Source organism: Pollachius pollachius (assembly GCF_949987615.1).
Source record: "Pollachius pollachius genome assembly, chromosome: 14".
NCBI classification, from domain to species: domain Eukaryota; kingdom Metazoa; phylum Chordata; class Actinopteri; order Gadiformes; family Gadidae; genus Pollachius; species Pollachius pollachius.
In genome coordinates, this window is record NC_136947.1 from 6794982 (window position 1) to 6820411 (window position 25430).

Below are 25430 nucleotides of genomic sequence, written 5' to 3' on the forward strand. Positions count from 1 at the left end.
TAACAACAAAATAACGCTCAACGTTTGGACCGGTGATTTTCCGTCTTCCTCTTATATATAGATCAGCGCACTCAATGAATTACGGATGTTGATGACGTATTAACTACATCACTGGAGAGCGCAAAACCACTCCTCGGCAGTGGGCAGGGAGCTGAGGAGCAGAGCAGCAGAGAGCGACCTTGTCTGTCGGATTCACAGTTTCGTGGCTGGTTGTGCGTGAAAGCTGCGGAAACGAACAGTGGGTCGCGGTGGCATTGCGGTTGTTCTTCGCGGTGCGTGTGCTAACTCGGGATGTTTTTCCAACAGATCTTTTAACAGAGGTGGTGCAGAGGCATAGGATACTAGGTTCCCATTCCTCTCTTCCGTATGTTGGATTTGTGTGCAAAAGGAGGACCGAGGAACGACGCTCACCCAAAAAGGCGCTTGGGAAACATGAGGTTTGCATGGAGCGGTCCGAACCCACGTACAGCATTGTTGGACTTTTAAGAGGTTTGTGTTTGTTCTCGAGCAAGGCTTGCGCATCGCCCGGACACATCTTGGTGGAGGATACACACATGCATCATTTATACATGTAACATAGTTTTCTGTATTATGCATATGCACACTATATCGGACCAGAAGCCGTCCATGGTGCGTGTCATTTAACGATTTCCTCTGTGCACCAAGTGCCAAATCCTCAACTGCGATGGCGAACGTGTGCAGCCGCGATATCGTGCAAAAGTACATTTTCCATAAACTGTCCAAGCAGGGGTATATGTGGGAATTCGAGGACGCTGCAGCCGTTGAAGAGGAAGAAGAAGAGGAGGAGGAGGTGGAGGAAGAAGAAGTGGGGAATAATAGGTCGATCATCGCTCTTCCACCGACTTTGGTGAAACGATGTCGAGGACAAGTGGGGGACGACAACGACGCCAACACCGGGCCGGAGAGCATCCCCCGTCTTTCCAAGCGGATCACGGCCCGGCACGGGGACCCGCGCGCGGCGACCCACCGGGTGCTGCGCGAGGCGGGGGACGAACTCGAGAGACTCTACCAGGCGGACTTCACCGAGATGTCGCACCAGCTGTACCTCACGTCGACTACGGCGCAGAGGCGGTTCAGGGAGGTGATCGATGAGCTGTTCAGGGACGGCGTGAACTGGGGACGGATCATCGCATTTTTCGAGTTTGGGGGCACCGTGTGCGTGGAGTGCGCCGGCGGCCAGGAGGAGGAGATGGTGGCGCAAGTGGAGCACATCGCCGAGTGGATGACTGAGTACTTGAACGGGCATCTGAACAGCTGGATCCAGGACAACGGGGGATGGGTAGGTTTTAAATGTTTAACGGTTCAACATACGTTATAACCCCCGTTATTGCCCTAGCACGCACAGAAGAAGGTGATAGCAGAACATGCGAAACCGCACTGGACCGAGATAGCTGGTTTGTTGTTAGGGCTGTCTGTCAAACGCAGCGGACCAATAGGGCGTCCTCTACTCTGTCACACCTCCCTACGTTTTTTTCCGCAGTCATCCCGCCCCCTTCGGTTTATGTCAGAGCCCAGCAGCTGTCTTGCTCGGTGGCTCCATTATCCCTGGAACAATAGCCCAAAAGTGATCTCGGGGGCGCAGGAAATGTTACACTATTTCTATCCCTGATCCCGATACCGGATTGGCTGAGAAAGCTGCTCAATATTCTCAGCCTGACTATTATTATAGCGCTAGGCTAGACACTCGTCAGGCGACCAAAAACCAATAATGTGCTCAGGCCCCCCGGGCACGGCTGGACAGGTCCCCGAAAACGTCAAGTAATCTGACAGTTGGTGCTTACCTACCCAGACACACACACCCACACCCCCACAACCCGACACACACACACAATCGCTCCTACTCTGTCTCTCTCTCACACTCACATGCACAGACGCACACACACGCACATACATACACACACACAATCTTACACACACACACACACACACACACACACACACACACACACACACACACACACAATCTTTCAGATAGACACACAAACACACACATACACTCTCTCAGAAACACACGCACAATCAAAATCTCTCTCACACACACACACACACACACACAATCTTTCAGAAACACACACTCACAATCTCTCTTTCCCTCTCACACACACACACACAAACACACACACACACACACACACACACACAGAACAGAACAGTCGATGGCCCTCTTTAAGACTTTACATTTTCATGTAAGATTTCCTGCTTTCCTCTAATTGGTGTAAGACAGAAGCACTGTGCTTTAAGCCATGGCAGCTATTAAAAGGCAAACTGCCACAAAAAGTGCCTCTTAATTGGCAGAAGAGCGCCTTAATGAGAACATAACGTTTGCGCTGCTCGATTATTTAGCCAGGAGGAGGTGATCCGGGGCCTAATCAATGATTAATATCACGTAGTTCAACTCCAAATGGGGAAGGAGCGTTTAACATTCCCCTTGAGTCTGCCCTGGCCCTGGAGGGGGGCAGGTTGTGCCACATATCAAAGGCAGTCAACAGAGTGCCTGTGTGTGTAGGGGGGGGAGAGGGAGAGGGAGAGGAGGGAGGGAGTGAGGGAGGAGGGAGGGAGGGAGGGAGGGAGGAAGAGAGTCAGAGACCCCCGGAAAAAGAGAACAGAGCTAATTCTAATTCCGTGGCCTGTGTTTCAATTCGAGCATGCAGCACTATACTCCTTTCTCTGTGTCTGCCTGTAGGGCGGCGATCACCGGTCTGTTGTCATGGGGGGGGGGGGTGCAGACAGCGGCTGGCGGCTGGCTAGGACGCCACTGCCTCGGCCCCGCTGTTCAATGTAGGTCACTTTGGTGGGTGTTTCCCAGCTGGTTGGAGACGGCTGGATCCTTATGCCCCTCGCCATATACATCCCAGCAGAGCCCGGTTAATCCAGGGGATTACAGGCAGGGGCGTCCGTCCTATCATAATGGGCCATCTTCAGTGTTTTTTTGGGAGGTATTGGTTGGTCAATGTACGGTGGTGACCATAGCCTACATATCTTCCTTTGTCTTTTTTTGCCAACACTACTATCCATGGACTACATTGACGGTTCAATGTATAGTGATGCAATATTTGACATAATCTGACACACACACACGCATTTTACCCACAATAGTATTTGCTCACACAGAAATTGTTTGTCTCAACGTATGCATTGTTTAACTATCTGTTGTTTCAACCCGCTGTAACAACAGGGGCGGAGGCTGGTTAGTCTAATAGTAGCGTATTGACATGTGACTGCAGAGTGGAAACTGTGCTTTATCCAGGAACCCTCTGTCCCTACAATCAGAGCCCAAAACGTTGTTGAGTCTAGGCATTACCAGTAGTATAAATACACCTTTATTTTAACTTAAGCTTCCTGAGTGGAAATAACACACCGCCCGTTATGTGTGCGTGTGTGCGTTTATTCATCTGTGTGCGTTTGTGTTTATGCGTCTGTGTGCAGGTGTGTGCGTGTGTGCGATTATCCATCTGTGTGTGTAGGTGTGCAGGAGGGTGTGTTCATGCATCTAGGTGTGTAGGTTGCGTGTGTGTTCATGTGTTTTTGTGTGTAGGTGTGTGTGTGTGTGTGTATATATCTCCTTGATTTTGAAACATCTCCCATTCAGCCGTAATTACCCGAGCCTCCTTAAACACCACAGCCCTCCGACCTCTCATCGCTCCATCCCCGCCTGTACACACGCAAACCCTCCTCTCCCCACTGAAAGACAACGGCGCGCTTGAGAGACGGGGCCAGGGGGAGGGCTGTGGCTGAAAGCATTCGCATTGCACACAGACGTGTTAGGTCTGCGTCCTCCACCACGTGCGACTGCGGCGCACCTGTGTTTATTTGCAGGTTCCTTGGGTAAACACCAGTCGATTGGCCGGAGCTGGAGGTGGTGACCGGATCTCTGAGACACACCTGACGGGAACACCTGACCTCAGGCAGGATGTTGTTCACGGCGGAGGACCACGAGACGTCCTGCGGGAGAGGGGAGAGGGGGGGGGTGGGTCTGCATGACAACAACAACCGTTGTCTCACAGCTTTCACAGCATCACCCTCATATAGCATCACTGGGCTTCTTTGAGACATTTGTTATTCTTGATGATAGTGGGTGATGATAGTGTGGCCTTCTATACACGCCGGCTTTTGTGTATAATTAAATAATGGAAGGGGGAGAGGGGGGCGGGGGGGGGGGGGGAGAGAGGGACAAAGGAAGCCTGACTCAACACAGCTGTGCTCTAGCTTTGATCGAGACCTGAAGAGAAGGCTTCCCTCTGAAGAACTGAGGGCGCCCTGTATCAGGTGAGCTGAAGAATGTTGCTCCCTTCTAGGTGGGCCCCTAGACACGCCCCTGTTTCAGGACAGGTGTGCTTTCAGGTGTGGGTGTGTGTGTGTGTGTGTGTGTGTGTGTCCTTCTATTGCTTTCTGTGTATGTGTGAGCACGTGTGATTGCAAATGTGCACATGTGCGTGTGTTTGCGTTTGTGCACGGACGTGTGCGTGTGCACGCGCACACGCGAACACACACACACACACACACACGTGGTCTAGACATTGCATAGCAGCATGGGCCCCGGGGCCGTACGGACAGCTCATAAACCCAATAGGGCGCTGGAGTGGGCGGGACCTCCGGGTGTTACTATGGCGCTGTGGGCATCTGTCTGCGCCATGGCGGCGGCGGGGTGGATCTGGGACAGTGCGGAAGTCATTAATCTCCATGTGTGTGACATGCCTGCCACGCATGAAAAGAGCCTCCAACAACTGCTGGCTGACAGCGCTCCACCTCAGCCCATAATAGCGCAATTGAAGAGGAGCCCTCGCGACGCTTTGCAGCCTATTTACTTCTCATTAAAAAGATAAAACCCACAGGAAATCTGTTGGAGACATTTAGGGACAATACTTGGAGGAGTCTCGCTTGGTAATTCACACAGTGGTGTTTTTTTTTCTCCCCTTTCTTCCGTGCCAGCCTAATTAAAGCTTCCCAGCAACGTTACAAATGTTATTAAATATCAAATTGTCCGCCGTGAAGCAGCGATGGGGAGATGTCCCAGGAAATGAGCGTCCGTCTTCATGACGTTTAATTCATTTACCTTTTATTTTAGCTTTGCGGTGATACTCGCTGTGGGCTGGCTAAGCCGTCGACAATTCCCCTAGTTAGCATGTAGCCTAACACGCATGTGTTGGGGGTTAGGAGAGAACCAATGTGCACAGAGAGATCACTATGTGAGTGCGAGGCATGCCAACATGCAAACTACACAGAGGCAAACACTGGTCCTTGCTGTGAGGTGACAGTGTAAGTCCTAGTACACAAATAAATAACTTATATCAGGCTTAAAGCCTAAAGTATTCAGCCATCCCACACGCACACAAAGACATGCAGACAAACATACAAAGGATTACTTATTCCGTCTATGAAAACTTTATAGCGAACTCGGTTGGGAATGCAAACCCTTTGCTTCAGTGTAGCTTTACAGCACTAGAACATGGACAAAAAGTCCATGGCAATAAAAACGTGTCTGGTTCCAAAACCTCCTGGAATTTCCCAAAAAGGACATAATGTCCGCGCTTGTGGCCCAATAGTTTGCTAATGGAGAGTGTGAAACATCAGAGGAGCTGGAGCAAGCCCAAAACCGCCCCCTCTTGCCCCCTCCCAGCCCTCCCTCACCCCCCCCTTCCCCCTAGCTTCCCCTTTACTGTACCCCTTCTCCCGGGTGAGGCTGCTGGTCACTCACCATCTGCCACCAGCCCGCCCCCCCAGCACACATGTAGTCTCAGAAAGACTTCCTTGTGACCCAGCCAGTCAGATAAGCAGACAGGCAGGCAGCCAGCAAGACGGTCAGTCAGCCAGGCAGGCAGGCAGCCAACCAGTCAAACAGGCAGCCAGAGAGACAAGTCAGTCAGGCAAACAGACGGACAGACCTCAGCTCTTTGCTCCATCCCTCTCCCTGGATACTGTTCTTCCAGTGAGGCGGGGGTGGATGTTTTGGTTGGAGGTGGTGGTGAGGAATGATGGAGCTCCCCTCAGCTACAGATGTCTTTGAGATGCTCGTCCCGTAACACAAAGCACATGTTGGATTTTAGACGTTTAGCTTTTCATTAGGAGAGGGAAAGTTCATTTCTTCGAATCCAGCCATCTTACTACACCACAACAAAATGTTTTATTCATCGTTCGGGCTACATACCACAGACTTCTTAACAACACATGCTCACATTTTTAGACAGCCACTGTAACCTTTGTTTTTCTTAGCTCTTTGACAAGACACGCCTTGCTTTGGTGTGATGTTTACACTTTATCAAACATTCCACTCATGTCATCCAACTGGAACATCCCACAACATTCGCCTTTGATGTGATCAGGTGACGGGACATTTACAAAAGACAAAAAAGAAAATACCACCCACCATAACGGCTTATTATAAAGATATGGGCCGACACATCTGTTTACTATGGGCTACAGCTCTTAGCCCATGGTACCTCCGTGAACCGGTAGGGTGTGGACGTGTGTGTTGTGTTTGTGTGGGTGTGTATATGTGTGTGAGTTTCTGTGTGTGTGTTTGTGTGTGTGCGTGTGTCTGTGTTTTTGTGCGTGTGTGTGTCCTATTAGCCTCCCCACGCCCGTCCTGTGTGTGTATTTCTGGGTCTTCCCCTCCTAGGGCCTTGGGAATGACTGCCGGGACAGGAGATAAATTATCAACACAAGCTGGGTGTTTCTTTCCTGAGTCGTCAGACGTGGGTGCGGTGCATTTGCATTCCCTAATGGACGACTTTTTCCTTCGATTTGTTTGACTTTTTTTACTGCAGTCTTTGTTCACAAACCAATGCAGCAGACTGAAAGTCTACTGGTATGGCACGTGTGTGTCTGCATGCGTCTGTGGCTTTGTCTGCGTCGGTGTCTGCATGTGCATCTGCAGGTGCATCTGTATGTGTGTCCACGTGTGTTTGTCTATGTGTGTGTCTACATTGTGTGTCTGCATTGTGTGTCTGTGTGTTTGTCTATGTGTGTGCGTCTCTCCATGTGTGTCTGTGTGTTTGTCTATGTTTGTGTCTCCATGTGTGTCTGTGTGTGTGTGTGTGTGTGTGTGTGTGTGTGAGAGAGAGAGAGAAAGAGCGATTGTGTGTGGTTGTGTGTGTGTCTGTGTGTCTGTGTGTCTGTGTGTGTGTGTGTGTGTGTGTGTGTGTGTGTGTGTGCACGTGCGCGGCACTCTCAATTATATTCATCTCTCTGTGAGTCTCTTTTTTTATGGAAGCAATATCCCATTTGTGACCCTGTAATGCTTTGTGGATTTCATCTTCGTAATTGGGCGCCTTCATTACTTTGTGTTGCTAACGGGGCCGCTCTCGGACCTGTTCTCGACCGCCCGTTAGGTTCCGGTAAACAGATCAAGGGTAAATAATACATTGGGCCACATAAACTCAGACGCTAAACGCAGAACAAAACCCCAAGGACTCCCCGTGTACTTCCAACAAGCACGCACGCACACACAGGCATGCACGTGCACACTCACGCACACACTCACACACACACACAAGGACAGACAGACGGAGAATCACACAGAAAGACACACGGACAGACACATCGTGTATCCGTATATATCTCTATATATATAGAGAGATATATAATGATTGCATGTCATGCATGCAAGTAACACACGTGTCCACACAACCGCACACACCGACCAAACACACACACACACACACACACACACACACACATCCAGTGTGTGCAGGCGATTACCATGAGACCTGCCGTTCAGTGTCAGGTAACAGGAGAGATCCTGAAAAATGCAGGGACATGCGAGAGGCAGGCTAAATATAGGAGCACCTCCACTCCATGTCCCATGGGCTTCCCTAATTGTCATATTATTCAAATCTCCTTATTTTGGTTTCCGTTCATCCCTGTCCCCTATAAAACGCTGGCCTCTGTCTGAGTGTATTGGGGGATATATCAAATTAAATTGGAGGCGGGGGTAAAAAAATGAGGTTTCCCCACCCATGTCTGTCGTGGCGTTTGTAGTGGATAATAAGGAGTCTACAGAGACACCGGTTGACTTTGCCACTAGGCAAGCCCTTGGAACATCTATGTTATATTAAATAGGGCAAGGTTAAACGGTTTTTACCCCTTTTCAAACAACTCTGGGTATTTCGGGATAAGCCCTCAAAGGCTTTTAAATAGACTCCACATTTATAACTTACAATTTATAATTTAAAACTTTACTGCTGTTATTAGAATTGTAAATGGCTGCCCCAGCGGCATTAGCCTGAAGCAGGGCTGGGAGGGGGGGGGGGGCGGGGGCGTTGTCCAGCATTGGCTTCAGTTTATGTACATACAATGTGCACAAGGCCAGGCAAACATTGAAGCGGATGTATTGGTGTGAATCAATTACCTCCTGCCATCACAATGGCTGACTAGAGCATACACACACATCCACACAGCCACACGCCCACGAACACACACACACACACACACACACACACACACACACACTTGCCCACGCACACACACAGATGCACACACAGAGACGTACGCAGAAACGGATGTGGCGGTGTGAATCAATAATGCTGTGTTGTCACAGGGTGACATGTGAGCTGTGGCAAAGAGCAGATGGCCCCGGGGTGCCTAGCTTCCTATTAGCTATGCCATACGACCACACACACACACCCACACACCCACACACACACCCCCCCACACACACACACACACACACACACACACACACACACACACACACACACACACACACACACACACACACACACACACACACACACACACACACACACACACACACACACACACACACACACACACACTACTCTGCCCTCTGGGATTTCCCTATGCAACCAGCAGCAGCCCTGGCCATTAACAAGCAACATGCCATTATTTGCTAATCCCTGAAATGCTGAGTACATCCTCCTCTGCCCACCCCAGCCCCACCCTACCCCATTTCCCCCGTCTCCCAAAAAATAAATCCCCCAAACATGATGGTTAAGATAATAGTAAATAGATTTCTCATGTGTTATTTATGGAGGTGCAAGGAGCTGCAGGTTCTGGTACTCTGTTCTAATCCCAGCCCCCGGGGTGACGAGGGGGGGAGGGGGGGGGGGGGGGGGGGACTAACAGCCCACCAGAAATCTGATCTGCTCCGCCATCAGTGGATGCAGGGTGAGGTCAACCCGTGCCTCAGATATCTTTTATTTTTTCACTGGGCTGCATCGATCGAGAACTTCCCCTCCCGATTCATGATGGCTCTCTTTGAAAGAAACACCCTCCTCCCCGCCCTCATTGATAGATCCCGGCCGAAACGCTGCAGAACGGCACGCTCTTCAGTGAGCAGCCACGGCCCTACTGATGCAGTTTCAGCCGTGAAATCTCCTTGGCTGGAACCATGTTTTAGCACATTTCAGCCCGTGCTGACTGTGTGTGTGCCTGTGCCTGTGCGTGTGTTTGTGTGTGTGTGGCGTGTGTGTGAGTGTGTGGTGTTTTTCTGGTGTGTGTGTATGTGTTTGTGTAGTGGATGTGTGTGTGTGTGTGTGTGTGTGTGTGTAGTATGTAGCGTGTGTCGTCCCCCCTTCCACCCTCTCACACTACAACCCCCCATGCCTCCGCCCATGTCTGGGAGTCACCTTTGATGGCGGCTGATTGGTTCTGAAGCGAGAAGCAGCCCGTGATGTAGCAAAGGCGCCAGCTCACACAGCGAAAGACTCTTCTACTACCGAGCGTGCCTGCTGCTTTCGGGGAGAAAGAAAAGGTCTTTCAACCTCAACTCGGCTTCAACGAAAACCTCTGCCGCCCGTGACCCCATTTTGCGTCCCAGTGATGGCTTCTTATCTTTCTAGTATAGTTGCCAACACAATACAAATCCTACACTACATACAAGCGTTGTTGCAGGGGACACACAACCACCGCGGTGAGACCGACTTGACACCGATGACGGAGGCGTGTGGTGGGTTTTATAGGCTGCGAGGCTGAACGCAGGGGCTTTAATTGTTGTTTGGTTGTCATATTTACTTCCAACAAAGTGACGGACGGTTAAGGCAAAAAACCGGAACCACGGTGAGCAGTGAAATGTCTCACGTGACAGATTTAGTTTGGATTGTTCTGTTTTGTTTGGCTGTTTGACACAAGGCTAATGAATGACGCTCTATGTGTTGCCGGGACTCGCTTGTGTCTTAATGACTTGCTAAGGAAGATTATTTGTGTTCTGTGATGTGTGATGTGTGTCTGTGTGTCCTGTTTTTGGGGTGCTAATTTCCGCTTTATAGTGCAATATAGCAAATGTGAGGGACGTGTCTAGACTGGGTTTACATCCATAAATACAGCCACAAGAAGCGAACCCACGCTGTAATTAGACTGTTACAGTTCCTCATTCATCTGCATGGACGTTTAATGGAAGAGTTTTATGGGTTACAAACACTCAAAAGTGTGTATATTTTATCCCGGGCAAATCATTATAGTTTGGGAAACGGGCACTTAAGAAGCTAATCAATAGAAAAGAGGATCGGGGGCAGAAGCTTGATCCTGCCATCGGTCGGTGGGGACCAGAAGAAGGAGCAACGAAGCACATGGGGAAATGAATGGTGGTGAATTTGACTAGAGGAATGGGTCAAACATCAGCTAGTCCGACCTGACTGTCATCTGATTGTCAGCTGAGAGATCAGCTGCATGGAAAGGAGAGGAACGGCTGAACGGAACTGGAAAAAAACGGGTGTCATGGTACAAGGGTGGAAAGAAATAACCTCAACCATGCGCCAAGTGAGGGCTTAATAATTATAATAACAATCTCATTGTCAGCTGATGGCCAACACTGTGAAGGCTGTAGACAATATTTCTGATGCAATATGATTAACAAATACAACAAATAGCTCTGAGAAGAGAGAGAATGGCCCAAACCCATCTGTAAGCTGGTCCCTGGTTCACATCCCAGTCCTATAATTAACACAATAGAAGATTGAGGATCATTCAACAGGACCGGGCATTGCTTGTGCACACACACACACACACACACACACAGAAGGTCACCCGTCTACAATGTGCCACACGTCTTTGAAATAGATCCACAATGAGCCATTATTAAAGTACCCCACCATGACATGACGTTATGGATAGGCCCAAGGTCATTATGAGTCAGAAGAAGGCAAGAATAATCCCGAAATACACAAAGCACTTCTGCAAAGAATGAACAGTAGGGACGAGGGTGCGTCAGTTCTTAACTGGGCAGTATAACAGCCAAGGCCAACACTTTGACCTGTCAATCAAACCCAGCCCAACCCCCAGAAGGTCATAGAACACCCACACTTCAGAGTTCACCTGGACTCTGCACAGCCTCCTCCCTTACCCCCCACTGCCTCTTCTCTGCCCTTACCCTCCTAAAAGCACCCCTCTTGCGCACTTATTGTATGTTGTACGTCCTGGCACTTGAGAAAAACACTAGCTTTGTTTGGCATCTTATCCTAGCTACCCTGTTGTATACGGGGAAAGGGTTAACCAAGCAATCGTAAATGCTTAGCACTTGTTTCTAGGAATATCTATACTGTACCGACAGCGATATATTGTTCCTCTTTCTTTGGACAAAAGTGGCTTTTGATAAAAGCGTCAACGTAGGTAAACGCGGTAGATGATGCTAGATCCGTGTTTTCTGTTTCATTACATAACGACGATTCTCCACGGTTTCCCGGCTTGCCGACCAGACTACGGTGTTGGCGGTTCGAGGAGGGGGGGGAGCTATCCGAGGCTGAGAGCAGCTCATGCGAAGGGCTCTCAGCCCCACCGAGCACAGTGCAGTTGTTTGTCTCGCAACAGCAACCTCATTCCTGACATTCCCCCGACCTCCCCCAGCCACACCGCCCCCACACTCCAAACCTCAGTCTGAGGGAAAACCAGCTGGTTGTCTCACGGGGGTCAATGAACCTTCCCCACCCGAGCGGAAGGGGACGGGTTGGGTGGGGGGGGGGGGAGAACTTTTGCACGTCGAAGACTTTAGTTAAGAAGGTTTATGTCAGGGTGTTTGTTTGTTATTTTGTTCGGTTTCTCTCAAGACGAAGCACACGATTTGGTAAATATAGAAGGGGATTCGGACAGTGTGTGTGTGTGTGTGTGTGTGTGTGTCCTGGGTTTGAATTACGAAATATGGGTTTTTTGCTTCTTCTTCTTCTTCTGCCCCCTTCCCCCTTGCTCCCTCATGACCTCATCGCTGTAGGAAAAGAGAAACTTGGTCACACATTCCAAATTTTTTCTCTCGAGAGCTGCCTCTCCCCACAACACATGAGACTGCTTGAACCTCAGTTCTTTGCTCCGTTGAAGATAAGTGGAGAAGATAAAACCTCCGTAGGCTGACTGTGACAAGATACGGTGAGAGTGGGAGCAAAACAAAATCAGCCCGCCACTCACTTCAAAGCAATGGGGGCCGTTCCTAGAACACATTATTGTTTTTGTTTTTTACTGACATAAGTAGTCATCCGAGATGGCTCACCTCCTCCCTGAACTGCACCGAGACTTTTCTCATTAACATGGACACAGAACTCTATACAGAACCTGAAACCGGGCCCGACACACACACACACACACACGTGCACACACACACACACACAGACACACACACGGAGACACCCATGCGAAAACACACACACACACACACACACACACAAGCGCACGCACAAACACATGTACACACACACGCACAGAATCATGTAAACTTCTCAACTGTCTTGTTGCCAAAACTGGTAGGCTTTTATTATAGGCTACCCGTGCTCCAAGATGTCTGCAGCATGAAAGAGGAGAGTGTATGTGATGTAGTGGCTGTCGAGCTTTGATCTCCCCAATGCTTTCTAACCCCACTGGTCTAATTCATGTTCTCCTAGTGTGGAATTACAGGCTTCATCGTCGGGACCACTCCATAGAGAGATGAGCAGGAAGGGATTTTATTTTGATTCAGTAAAAAGCGCACCCGTTTACCATTGAAAAATTGAAAGCGTAGTTGAATATGTTGAAAGTTTCTTGTCGCTTAGAATTTCAGGTATTCACACAAGGAGTGCAGATCTCTCCAAACATCGCCAGATCTTTCTGGCCTAGCATTTGACCAAACCATTAGAATGAATGTACAGCCGCTGCCTTGGCTGGCCACTGGCCAGGACAGGCCGCCCACAAAGAACCCACAGTCTCAAAGTAGAACACGATGTCATGAAAGCATCTGGCAAAGGAAGTGACCTAATAGAAGCTATGTTTTCCCTACGAAGCAGAACAGTGACTTCTGAACAGAACTTCTCTGTTTTTGTTTCCGTTGACTGCCGCAAACAAACGTGTAGCACCAAAAGGCTTGCCAACCTTCCCATTCCAAAGACCATTGTATGCATGTTTGTAAAGTACAACACCTCCCAATTTGACACAGAAACCCAACGACAAATTGCTTCGGACTGCAGCGCCTTTCAGCTGTAAGAATGAAGTGTGCCCGGGGATCGGGCTGTCCACTCTCCTGAGTGCCCCCCTCGTATAGTAGCTGGTTTGCAGGTCTATTTCGGGGAGCTGGGTAGGGTGTTGGTACTGCTGCTGTCGACGTTATGGTCTCAAGGGGTCATCGGTGAGGGTGACTTTTAAGGCTTGGTTCTTGAGTTGCCCTAGTCACAGAAAGTGAACCACCCCCCCCCCCCGCCCCCCCAAGAAAAGCCCAGAGGCCACCTGGAGGGTTGAAACGTTTCCCACGGTCCAACAGGAGCTTTATCAAGAGGCACCATCGCGTCTATTTCAGGATCGTCTCCCTCACCGCCGCTGGCTCCTGTGTGAGGTCGATGGTCCCGCCTCGTCAAAGGGAACGGATTAGGAAGCCTGCAACAGACAAAACAACTTTATTGATGGACGGTGCCCTCATGGATTATTCATTGGTGTGGTTGGCGCGTTACTTGTTGTACAAAACAATGCGCATTGGAACATTTACAGGGATATTTCCTGAAGGCGGAATGAGCTTATGTGGGTGGTGTGCTTGTGTGTGGGTTTGTGTGCGTGTGTGTGCGTCTGGTGTAGTGTGTGTGTGTTTTTGGTTCCCATGGCGATGGCATGTGGATTACTTGTGGCAAAACAGACGTCACTGCAGCAGTCAATACTCGATGCCAGTGCTATGACGCACCGTCTGTTTGGGAAAAGCAGCTAAAGACCAAGTTGAATATATTCTTTAACACATGCACACAGAGACACACGTACACACAGATGCACGGTGGAAAAAAACAGACACCCACCCACACGCACACAAAGGCTCACACTAACGTTCAAAATCCACTTATCACCAAAGTGAGGTTGATGACTCAGCATCACTATACTGCCTGCTCGCCAGGGCGGCTTTAAATGGACCGGGCCGTGTGTGAATGTGTGTGTGTGTGTGTGTGTGTGTGTGTGTGTGTGTGTGTGTGTGTGTGTGTGTGTGTGTGTGTGTGTGTGTGTGTGTTTGAAAGCGTGTGTTTGTGTGTGCGTTGTGGTGTATGTGTTTGTATCTGTGTGTATTTACGTGCGTGTGTCTGTGTGTGTGTGTGTCTGTTCGTGTGTGTGCGTCCGTGCGTGATGCGTGTGCGCACGTGTGCATGCGTGGTGCCTGTCGTGAGTGGGTGAGAGAGGCTTCATTAGATGGGGGATCCCGGAACGAGGACATGGGGACTGGGCCCGTGTACATTAATAGATGCTTGGCAGGCGTTCTCTGCATGGTCTCTGATGTCAAATCTCCTCTCCGCCCCCGCCTCCGCCCCCGCCCTCGCCTCTTCCTCCTCGCTCTGGAAGACCGGATCCTCAAACAATGCAGGCATCCCCGTTCTGCTATGTTGTGTCTTCCCTGCTTCATGCGGAAACGTTTCCAGTGGAAGTAATCGGGTGGGGGGGGCTCTGATAGGTTTGGAGGAAGGGGGGGGGGGGGGGGGGGGTTAGTTATGCCGGGGTCAGTTATGCCGGTTATGATTGATTGATTGCTGTTGTGATAGGGAGGATTCTGAATCAACGCGATAAGGTCATTGACAGAAATAGCTTTCAAGGTCAAGCACCCATACGGAAGAAGGTCTATTTTTAACTGTGACTGTGGGAAGAAAAGGGGTGGTCTGTAGTGACTTCTGTGACAGAGAGAGAGAGAAAGATAGTAAGAAAGAGGGAAAGGGAGTGGGAGAGAGAGAGAGAGAGAGAGAGAGAGAGAGAGAGAGAGAGAGAGTGAGGGAGGAGTGTAAGAAAGAGGGAGCGAGAGTGAGAGAGAATGCAAGAGAGAGAGCAAGAGAGAGGGAGTGAGAGAGGGTGATATAATGTAATAAAGAGAGAGAGAGGAAGAGAGTGAGAGATGGTAAAAAAGAGGGTGAGGGAGTGAGAGAGAGCAAGGGAGGGAGTGGGAGGGCGTGAGAGAGAGTGAGAGAATGTAATAAAGAGAGAGAGAGCAAGAGAGAGAGCGGGTGAGAGAGAATGTAAAAAAATAGAGAGCATAAGAGAGAGAGCGAGAGAGAGAGTAAAGGAGTAAGGAGGTAAGAGGGAGAGGGTAAGGGAGAATCTAAGAGAGTATGATAGAGAGAGTAAGCAAGTCAGTGAGGGAGGGTCAGAGGAGCGGTGGCGCTCGTATAGACGCTATAGATCCGGCTTTGAAGTCTGCTTGCTTCCCTATGCAGTCCCACTGTGGCTGCTTGTTAAAGGTACAGAGTGATGGGAGCTTCACAGAGACACATACACACACTGGGTGTCCCCGAATGGGCCGGGAGCCGGAGGATGAGGAGGAGGAGGAGGTGGAGGATGAGGAGGAGGAGGATGAAGAGGAAGGGAGGGAGATGCTGTCAGCGTTCTCCGATGGTGATTTCAGAGCTCCCCTCCGTCTCCCTCCCCTGGGCCGGCAAGGTCACCTTTTTTTTTTTAGTGTTGGATCAAAGGTGCTGAATATAATCCATTCACTCAGCCAAGATGAAAGCCCTGCTAGACTTACAGCGACATTCACACGAGAAGTACAAATACAAAATGGCAAAAATATGTGGACTTTTTACCTAAATCTAGTGTATGTGGGTGTGCGATATAAGACAATGAAGATTAATGAATGATATATTGACTGACTGGGATGGGTGTGTGTGTTTGTTTGTGTATGTTTTGGGACGTGTGTGTGTGTGTGTGTGTGTGTGTGTGTTTGTTTGTTGAGACCCGCGTGCGTGTGTGTGTGTGTGTTTAGACGTGTGTATGTGTGTGTGTATGTGAATATGTGTATTTGTGTGTTTATGTGTGGGTGTATATGTGAATGTGTGTGTGTTTAGAAGTGTGCGTGTGTGTGTGTATGTGAATGTGTGTGTGTTTAGCGGTGTGTGCATGCGTGCGTGTGTGTGTGTGTGTGTTTGTATGTATGTGAATGTGTGTGAGTTGAGACGTGTGTGTGTGTGTGTGTGTGTATGTGAATGTGTGTGTGTTCAGACGCGAGTGTGTGTTTGTGTGTGTGTGTGTGTGTGTGTACTTGATTTATAGCCATCAGGCGGCTTGTTCTGCTCGAGTAGGCCCGTGCGCCCGCGGGAGCGCGTCCTGTTTTGTCAACACGCCATCGTTCCCGCTGAGGCGTATTTAAATAATGATGGAACCTCCTGTATTATCTATAACATTATTCAACGCAATGCCATGTCTGGCTGTCTGTTCAGCGTTGAGATTATTAAGTCTGAAAAATGGGCAGACGATGACAACAAAGCAAACTCCACCACCCCCGCCAAAACCAAGGTGTCTGTTCAGCCATGTTGCTGATAAATGTTAATTCCATCGCAGACGAAACCGAAGACGACTCGAATTCAGGCATTTTGCCGGGCGAAGGAAGCATATGGAGGGAAATAAAATCACTAGCGGCACGGACATATTGTTGTACTCAGCAGACGGAGTCCTGGGAGTTTCACTCATGTTTCACATGAGTGTACATATTTCAGATAGTGTCGTGCTAGACTACTCTATGAAATCCATAATGATCCCAACACATAATCCCCATCGGGGAAAGTCTGCCATCGGCAACAATTCTAGCTTTTGGATATTAGCTGTAGCTTCTATTGTCTTGTTGACGTAGCCGTTAGCTCCCATTGTCTCCCAGTACGCTAAGGGGCTGTTGTCGTATTTTTTTGTCGTTGTTGTTGTGTTTGTTGGTTTTTGGAACACGGACTCAGTGTAATCCGGTGGACTGCATCGGTGTTCAAAGCTACTGAACCCAACTGAACCCCGGCTGTGATGCTGACACCAGGGGGATTCACAGCCTAATACGCAAACGCATCTGTCATCGTTTTTTGCGAGTGGAGGGGTCGATGGACGACCCCCCAGAGGCACGAGGGCAAATGCGACCTTCAAGGCCCGCTGAAGGGGCTTCAGCCACAGCCGTGCTTGCTGAAACGTCTGCAGTCTATTGTGTCTGCGAGAGGATGCTAGCTGTGTGCGAAAGGATTTCCCCATGAGTTGCTTCCGATCGATAGTGACGGAGGGAAAGACAGGGAACGAAAGATGGACAAGTTGATGAAAGCTAGGAAGGAAGGGAGAAAGATAGAAATTAGGAATGAGCAGGGGATGGGAAGGGTTGCAGACGGGTTGCTTCAGAATCGATGAAGACAGAGGGGAAGAAGGGGAGGAAAAAAGGATGGGTAGAAGGAAGGCAAGGAGGAAAGAAAGGAAGAAAGTTATAAATTAGTTATTAGGGAGAAAGGAATGCCTTATGTGGGCAGAGGATTGCAGATGGTTGCTTTGATGGAAGGAAGGGAGAGAGAAGAAAAAAATATGGATTCCATTACTATGACGCTATCTATTACTTTTCTCAGTCACTTTGGAGTGGGGGTATAATACTGAGTTTAATTAAAGTCCAGGCCTATCTGTGAACTGCAGTTAGCCATCAAACGAGTGGGGCGGTGACTGGCTGTATGTGCAATACAACATACAGCCTTGCTCTGCGGGAACAATGAGGAGACGGGAGGAGATTGGAGGAGGAAGGAGGCTCAGTTCCTTGCCGAGAACAACACTGAAGCCACAACACCGACTTTAATTAGTGGTTGAACTTTAACCCACATCCCTTTCTCTCCCTCTCCTCTCCCTCTCTCTCCCTGTGTGTGAATGGAGGAGCTCTCTTGTTGCCTGTAATTACCCCACAGAAATGTCCCTCAACAGAGTTCATCATCTAATCATTTTTTCCTTTTCATACAGTTTTATGCCAAAGCACCCCTCGGATTGTTTATAGCTCAGAGATATGAGTCCTTATTTCCTGCGTCAAAAGGCCAAGGATCATCTACAGCGGCCAGGGGACATGCTGAGAGATCGGCCAATGCTAGGAATGTCCTGCCCTTCAGGGACGAACCGGGTCATTCCCAGTCCAGACCAGAATAGTTACACAGTCAATGCCCTTCCACTGGGGAGAGACAGAGGATAAACACTGCCACTCGGTGTGACCGACAAATCAGAGCCCGGGACTCTCACTCCCGCTGGGGCAAAGAGCAAATGCACGGCTTCCATACTCGGTAACCATGACAGGCTGGGAAATCAAGAGGCCATCGTACGGTGGATGAGCGTGGGATCCTTTCGTCTCTTCTTCTGCGTTTGATATTTGTACACTGTTCAACCTCTGTCGCCGTCTCTGTTGGGTGCTCCCATCTCTTCTTCTACTGATTCTCTGCTTTTGGTCTTTATTTGTACACTGTAAAACCTTTCTCTATCTCTGTCTCCGTGGGGTCCTCCCATCTCTCGTGTGATCTTGACTCTTCTTCTACGACTTTCGTTCATTTTTCATTTTGGTACTATAAAACCGGTCTCTCTCCGTGTCTCCAAGGGGTTTATGGTGTGGTGATGTAAGAATGCAGGAATGGGGAGGATTCAGCAAAGCTGGTCTCAAGAGTTACTGATGTTGTTTTGTATTTCTTCTCCTGATATTGGTTTCTAGGCTTTTTACGACTGATCTGCTGGGGCTTCTATTCAAAAAGCTATTAAAAGTGAAGGTTAGTTTACGGAAAGTCCTCTTGAATAGTGTTGATATACCGTAGAGAAGATAACCTTGGCTAGATGGCCGAGTCCTTCACCTGTGGCAGATGGCAGATGTTCAGGTGAAGGTCAGAGTCGGGGGCTGTAGAGGATTCAAGAAGTATTTTGTTAACACAATGTGATTGCCAATGGTTTCCTTCTTTTTTTCAATTCTCCCCAATGGATGTTTTTGCCATCTGCCCAATTTTCTCCTTGTTCTACTCTTTTTTACTTTTCAGCTGCGTGGCAGATGCTTTGATCCAAGCAAGTTACAGTGAACTCAGTTGCACGTCAATAAGTACCAGTAGCTTTCAGTAGCCGGGGGGAGGGAGTGGAACCACCCAAGCTATTTCCACACAGACCTAAAACACAGAGGTCACAACCTATACCTAGGGAAGGTTTCGAGCTGGATCGCCCAGGCCAAGATATCGTGTATCTTTACCGCCACCGTTCTCGTAGATAGCAATGATTGACTCTTGCTACCAGCCCACTCCAACAGAAAATTTCCGTTTTCCCCAGTGTAGCCAGGGGTAGGAGGAGTGTCGGGAAACTAATGGAGAAAGCTATCGAGTGCTGCCTCAAACTTGTTAAGGTTTGGGATCGACTTGATGTCAGGTGGTACCGCATCGTACAGTGCAGAAGCTGTAGATGAGAAAGAATGGAATCTCACGGTGTTGATGCTGCTGTACTTGGAGCACTTGTTTGGGATCACACCGAGTACATCTTCCAGACGAGAATCACGATGTATCTCTCGCGGCGACGCTGCAAGGAGTAGAGGTCGAGTCGCTTCAGTCGATCCCAGTAGCGGAGGTTTGTGTAGCCTGCTATTTTGGCAGTGAATTTGAGCGTTGGATGCAATCAACCATGATGATGTCGCACAGCAGGTGCGGTGACCAGATAGCACAGCAATACTCGATGATGGTGCGGCGGTAAGTCTTGTAGAGCAGCATCATAGTCTCTCTATCCCGGGTGGAGAAAGTCCTCAGTACCAGCCAGCTTTACCAGAGGCTTCGGCTGACTTTTTGGTGATGTGTTGGCGCCATCGCAGATCCTTATCGATGTACACACCAAGGTCTTTTACAACGTCTTCTGAGGAGATGGATTTCCCAGATGGTCAGGTATAGGGTTGGTTCAGATACTGTTTTTTACCCTGGTGCAGAAGTATGAATTTGCCTTCATTCAGTCCCATGTTGTTGCTGTTTGCCCAGCAACTACTGGATGCAGGTCTTCTTGGATAGGCTTGCTGTCCAATGGGGAGTTGATGTTCACACTATCCCCGTGAATCCAATCAAACAAATCCTGATCCGTTTCCCAGCATCGGGGGTGAGAGTGAAACGAGAGTGGATGCCGATAGGGCAGGGGGGAGAGAGAGTGGACGGAGAAAGAAAGAGAAGGCGAACGAGAGAGAGAGAGAGAGAGAAAACGAGAGAGGAGAGACGGTCGGAGTTCAGAGTGTTTTCCACACCACTCACGTGTTCCCATGCCCGGGTCACGTGCACGCCTGTGGGAGGCCTCCTGAGCACTGGAGCGCGCAGTAGAGCAGCACGACCCGGTCTCATGATGACCACCTGACCCTGTTCCCACACACACACACACACACACACACCGCAGGCGGCTTACCCTCACTTTCAACACTCTCACACTCAGCCCCCTTGTACCTTGTTTGTTTACTTCGTCCATCTCTCCAATCAGCTGTCTATAAGAATAAGTGAAGCCCCATTGGTGGAGAAAAACAAGGCGCCTTCCATGTGACACCCCTGATGGTAATCTCCACCGACATGAGTAGGGGCCCGCCGTGCTTCATGACTCAGGCCCTTTGGCCCCCTTCTGCTAGTGGACACGCGGCCATCACCTGACCTGCGTGGGAGTTAGTTTTTTATATGAGGAGAACTACTGTGCATTCATCTCAGTGCTGAGGTTTGGCTAAGGTCGCTTGTTTCCTAACGTATTAACCCACATATGGTTTCACCAGCAGAGAGGCGGAGCGTTCATTGAAGAGCCAATCTTTGGGCTTACTTTAAATTCATTAATTAGCTTATTTTTTTCTTGAATGGGGACTAATTAAAAGAGGAACAGGAGGAAGTGGCTGGTGGTTACAGCATGTTTTCCCGGTGGGTTTGAGAACACACACTGCCGGGTCGGGGGCTCAGAGAGAGGGGCCCTGTGAACACAGACAGAGGAAAGTGCTGATCCTCTGTCCCACTCGGCCCCTAGCCTCAGGAATTCAGGAAATCAAACACAGAGGAGACAGGAAATGTTTCCAATTTCCCATGGCTGCTTTAGAAAGGGCCATCCTATTTGTACGGTCCTGCAGTCGTTTGCTTTGTGGTAGATGAAGGTGTATTCATTTAATTGTGACACTTTGAAAACGAAAGATAAAACGGGTATCAACCCGCTTTCCCCTTCCCTTTATCAAGGTCAATCTGTGCGAGTGGCATCAGTGCAAACAGAATCAAAACACAACACATAATTACCATAGGCAAATTTAACCTTGGAGTAAATTAAGACTGGAATTGGCGTAATTACCCGGGGCAGTGACACAGTAATGTGACGGCACGAATGGAACCAAACAATCCCCCATTGTTCACAGATGGCTCAGGTTACTCACCATAAAAGCGTATCGAGTCACAAAAAAACAGCCCGCGCATTTTCAAGCTTTTGCTGCAGTACTACTAATGGGATTTAGCTGTTGTGGAAAAAGTGGAGTCTGAGATTTTGATAGGTTCCTTCCCCCGACTGTGACGACGAGCAGCAGCACAGAACTGATCAGCATTGCATCTTTCTTTCCTCCTCCAAAGCGCTACCCTTTTCTGCGCCCCCCAAAACTCCAACCCGAAAGCTCACATTCCAGTCTTCTGTGAACAGTTTACTTTAACAGCAGCTCTGCGAAGACCAAATCTACTTCAACGTCTGTGTTCGTCGTTGTGTGTGTGGATGGAAATGAGTGTGTGTCAATGTGTGTGTGTGTACACGTCTATGTGTGTGTGGAAATGTGTGTGTGTGTGTGTGTGTCTGTGTGTACACGTCTATGTGTGTGTGGAAATGTGAGTGTGTGTCAATTTGCGCGCGCGTGTGTGTGTGTGTGTGTGTGTGTGTGTGTGTGTGTGTGTGTGTGTGTGTGTGTGTGTGTGTGTGTGTGTGTGTGTGTGTGTGAACGTACATCCATGTGTGTTTTGGGGGGGTGGGATAGAGGCGGTGCATTCCAAGCGCGACAGCTTCCTGTCCAGCTGTTCCACTGCCAAGGCCGTTCCGTCTGCATTTCCTCCTAATCAGACAGAGACGCGTTCACTGACGCACACCGAACACACACCGAACGCACACCGAATGCACACCAGACGGCAGCAAGGGAAGAATGTGTCCCCATACTGCCATGTCCCTACTGGCAGTTTGCCAAGAAGCATTACGTTACATTATGTTGATGCGTCTTGTATATATAAATAAATAAATAAATAAATATATATACCCACATGTATCGGAGATGTATATATATGCTGGGGGGATGTAGGTAGTAGTAGTAGTAGTATATATATGTGTTGTGGTGATGTAGGCGATATAAGCATATATTTTATGGTGTATTGATGTAGGTGGATATGCATATTTGTGTAGGTAGGAGTATGTACGTGAATAGGAAATGCATGCTGCTGAGTCTGAGCATAACATGTTCTGTGGGAGGTGGGCTGGGGGGGTGCACATTTACATTCCCTGGCTTTGTTTCCCTCTAGACATGCACATGCAGTGAGCTCACGCACGCAGACACACAGGATTACAATGAACCTCCAGACGCATACAGCACTAATTAAACAACACACTAACCATATTAAATGTATTGCTCGCAGCGCTTTACTTAATGGACTACATTTATATTATAGAGAATATAATCAGACTCGTTCATCAGAATTTATCCTGCCGAATCTGTTGCCAATGCTAATTCTGAGATGCTTTGAGAGAGTTGTAGTACTGTAAAATGGTAGATAAACATAAATGTACCATAACCTAGACTGATAAAAGACAGTTTTGCCATGTCTCGAATGGGAAATGCTGCGGCAGTTTTAAACGCGACAATGTCTCCCCATCATGACAAATAATGTTGTCGTGATTTAACAATGACCTGAAACCCCACAATTTCTGCCCAAAACATTTTTATCCTCCTACACAATCCTCCAGCATTGTGTTGCGATGTCCCGATGCACAAGCAATATAAATCCTTTTAGGATGCACTTAAACATAGTGCTGGCCACGAAGACTGGCCATAAACAGACCAAACAAACATTGACAGCACAAAAACATTACATTGTATTTAATGTTTCCTTGTATACTATTTACCAAACGTGTGCACACACACATCCACACAAGCACACACAGGGATGGTGATGGTCGACTCAATCAGAGCGCTTTGCTCAAGGTCACCTGCTTTGTGAGCTCAATGTCGCCCTCTAAACGTTACGGTTCAATTCTACTTCTGTGTCCAACCGCCTGCCTTGGATACACCGTGGGTTTCTGTGCCTATGCTGTACCTAGGGTTCTGCATCCGGTCGTGTGGTGACATTTCTGTCACAAATAGACCCACGACAACTATCCCGCATGGAAGTATGAGCGCAGCGTTGCTGCTAATATCCTTCGCTCAAACCGTCTGTTCTCTCTCTCTCTCTCTCTCTCTTTCCACTAGGAGTCCTTCGTGGAGCTGTACGACAGACAGCGGGAGTCGGTGTTCAGCTGTGCCTGGCCCTCCATCAAGACCGTGTTTGGCCTGGCCGCGCTCGGCGCCGCAAGCCTCACCATCGGCGCGTACCTCACTCAGAAGTGAAGAGCAAGAGGAAGATTCGTCTCTCTCTCTCCGTCTGTCTCGGTCTTTCCTCTCACCTTGACTTTTCTCTCCCCTCCCCCTCCCCAGACCTGTGCCGCAGTGGCTCTCCCCCTCTCTCTCCCTCTCTCTCCCCCTCTTTCCTTTCAACGCCGCACGGCCTTCCTCCGAGACACTCCTTCAAGAACCACAAAACCCTGCCCCTCTCTCTCTCTCTCATCAAAGCTCAGCCCAGGAACACCCTCCCTTCCGCTGCGTCCCTGCCCCCCCCCCCCCTCCCCCTCTGACCACCTCCTCCTTCTCCTCCTTTCCAAACAAAGCCAAGTGAGGAAGGAGCGAGGAGGAGACGAGCAAACAACGGACGGGAGTGGGAATGTCCCGTCAGGAGGAGGACACTCAGTGACGACTCCTCGTTTATGTAATCAGAGAAAGTTTGGACCCGGGCGGGCGAGCGGATGTTATGTTGAAACGATATTACACACACACACACACACACACACACTTGCACAAAGAAGAAGAAAAAAGTAAACAAAAGGAAGTGCACGGTGCGTCTGGGTTTCGCGTTCTGCCTGCCTGCTTTTTCGTACTGGTCGTAGCATGAAGCTTTAGGTGTTAGCGTTAGAGACATAGTGTTGCATGTAGCGATGGTTGGCGAGTAGGGAGAACTACAACTCACGTTGGGAGGGGGTCGAGGGGGGGAAGGGGGGGCTGGAGGAAGGATATTTGCGGTGGATGTTGGGGTGAGGGACGGTGGGGAGGGAGGGGAGAGGTTGAAGGGCGATGACAATCATCATATACACTGCAGAGAGGAAGCCAGACACAACCAGCGCCCCCTCCCTTCCCGCTTCAATATCCCAACTTGTTAGGGTGAAGAGCCCCCCCATTTGAACTGTGGACTCCTGTTACCAGCCCCCCCCACCCACCCACCATCTTAGTCGTCCTTCAAAGCACTTCCTTCCCACACCAGCTGCTCAGAATGTATAATGGAGAAGGAGCAACTGCATGGAGTGTGTGTGTTAGTGTGTGTGTGTGTTTGTGTGTGCGTGTGTCAGTGTGTTTGTGTGTGTGTGCATTGTACACAGCTTTCACTCCTCAAGTACCGTCTGCAGCGGTGGAAGCGATGCGGAACAGAGAGCCCCTGGTCACACACACAGACCGAGGCGGACTCAGCTTTCAAACTTTTATAGAAAAAAAAAAAAAAAAAGGCTGCTTCGATTATCGATTATTGATGATGACGGTGTGATCCGTTTGATTTCATTTCCTGTAGCGTGGGGGGGGGGGGGGGGGGGGTTGGGCAAAGTAGCAAATAACTTTTGGATTGAAAGAGGTTGGAGGAGGAGACGATGGAAGAGGAGAGCGCGGGGAGGGGAACGGTTGGGCCAAAGACGTTTATACTGGGGAGCTCGGAGCTTCACGACGTGCAGCCCGGCGGAGGGGAACGGGTTCTGACAGGGGGAGAGCGCGGGGCTAACTCACTGCGAAACGCCGCCGCCTTTGAAGAAACGGAGAGACGCGGCCAAACCGAGTAGGACACCGGAGTGGAGATCAGTGAATAACCGCGTTTGGCAGAGCGCGAGGAGACAAGGAGCTGATCAAAGCAGCAGAAATGGAGGAGAGAGGAGAGGAGAGGACGGGTTGTGTGTTTGACGGGGCTGCTCGCAGAGTCCTCCCTGCTTTCCTTCCTCCCCTCTCCTCT

The 25430-nt window shown here is 49.4% G+C and overlaps 1 protein-coding gene across 1 annotated transcript; it reads left to right on the forward strand.

Annotated features, from left to right (window-relative positions):
- Positions 1–152: 152 nt before the first annotated feature.
- On the forward strand, positions 153–24405 carry bcl2b (BCL2 apoptosis regulator b). The gene is made up of 2 exons (XM_079750276.1): positions 153–1300; positions 23600–24405. Exons 1-2 carry the CDS (start codon positions 686–688, stop codon positions 23735–23737), a joined length of 753 nt encoding a protein of 250 aa, XP_079606402.1. The 5' UTR covers positions 153–685; the 3' UTR covers positions 23738–24405.
- The last annotated feature ends 1025 nt before the right edge of the window (positions 24406–25430 follow it).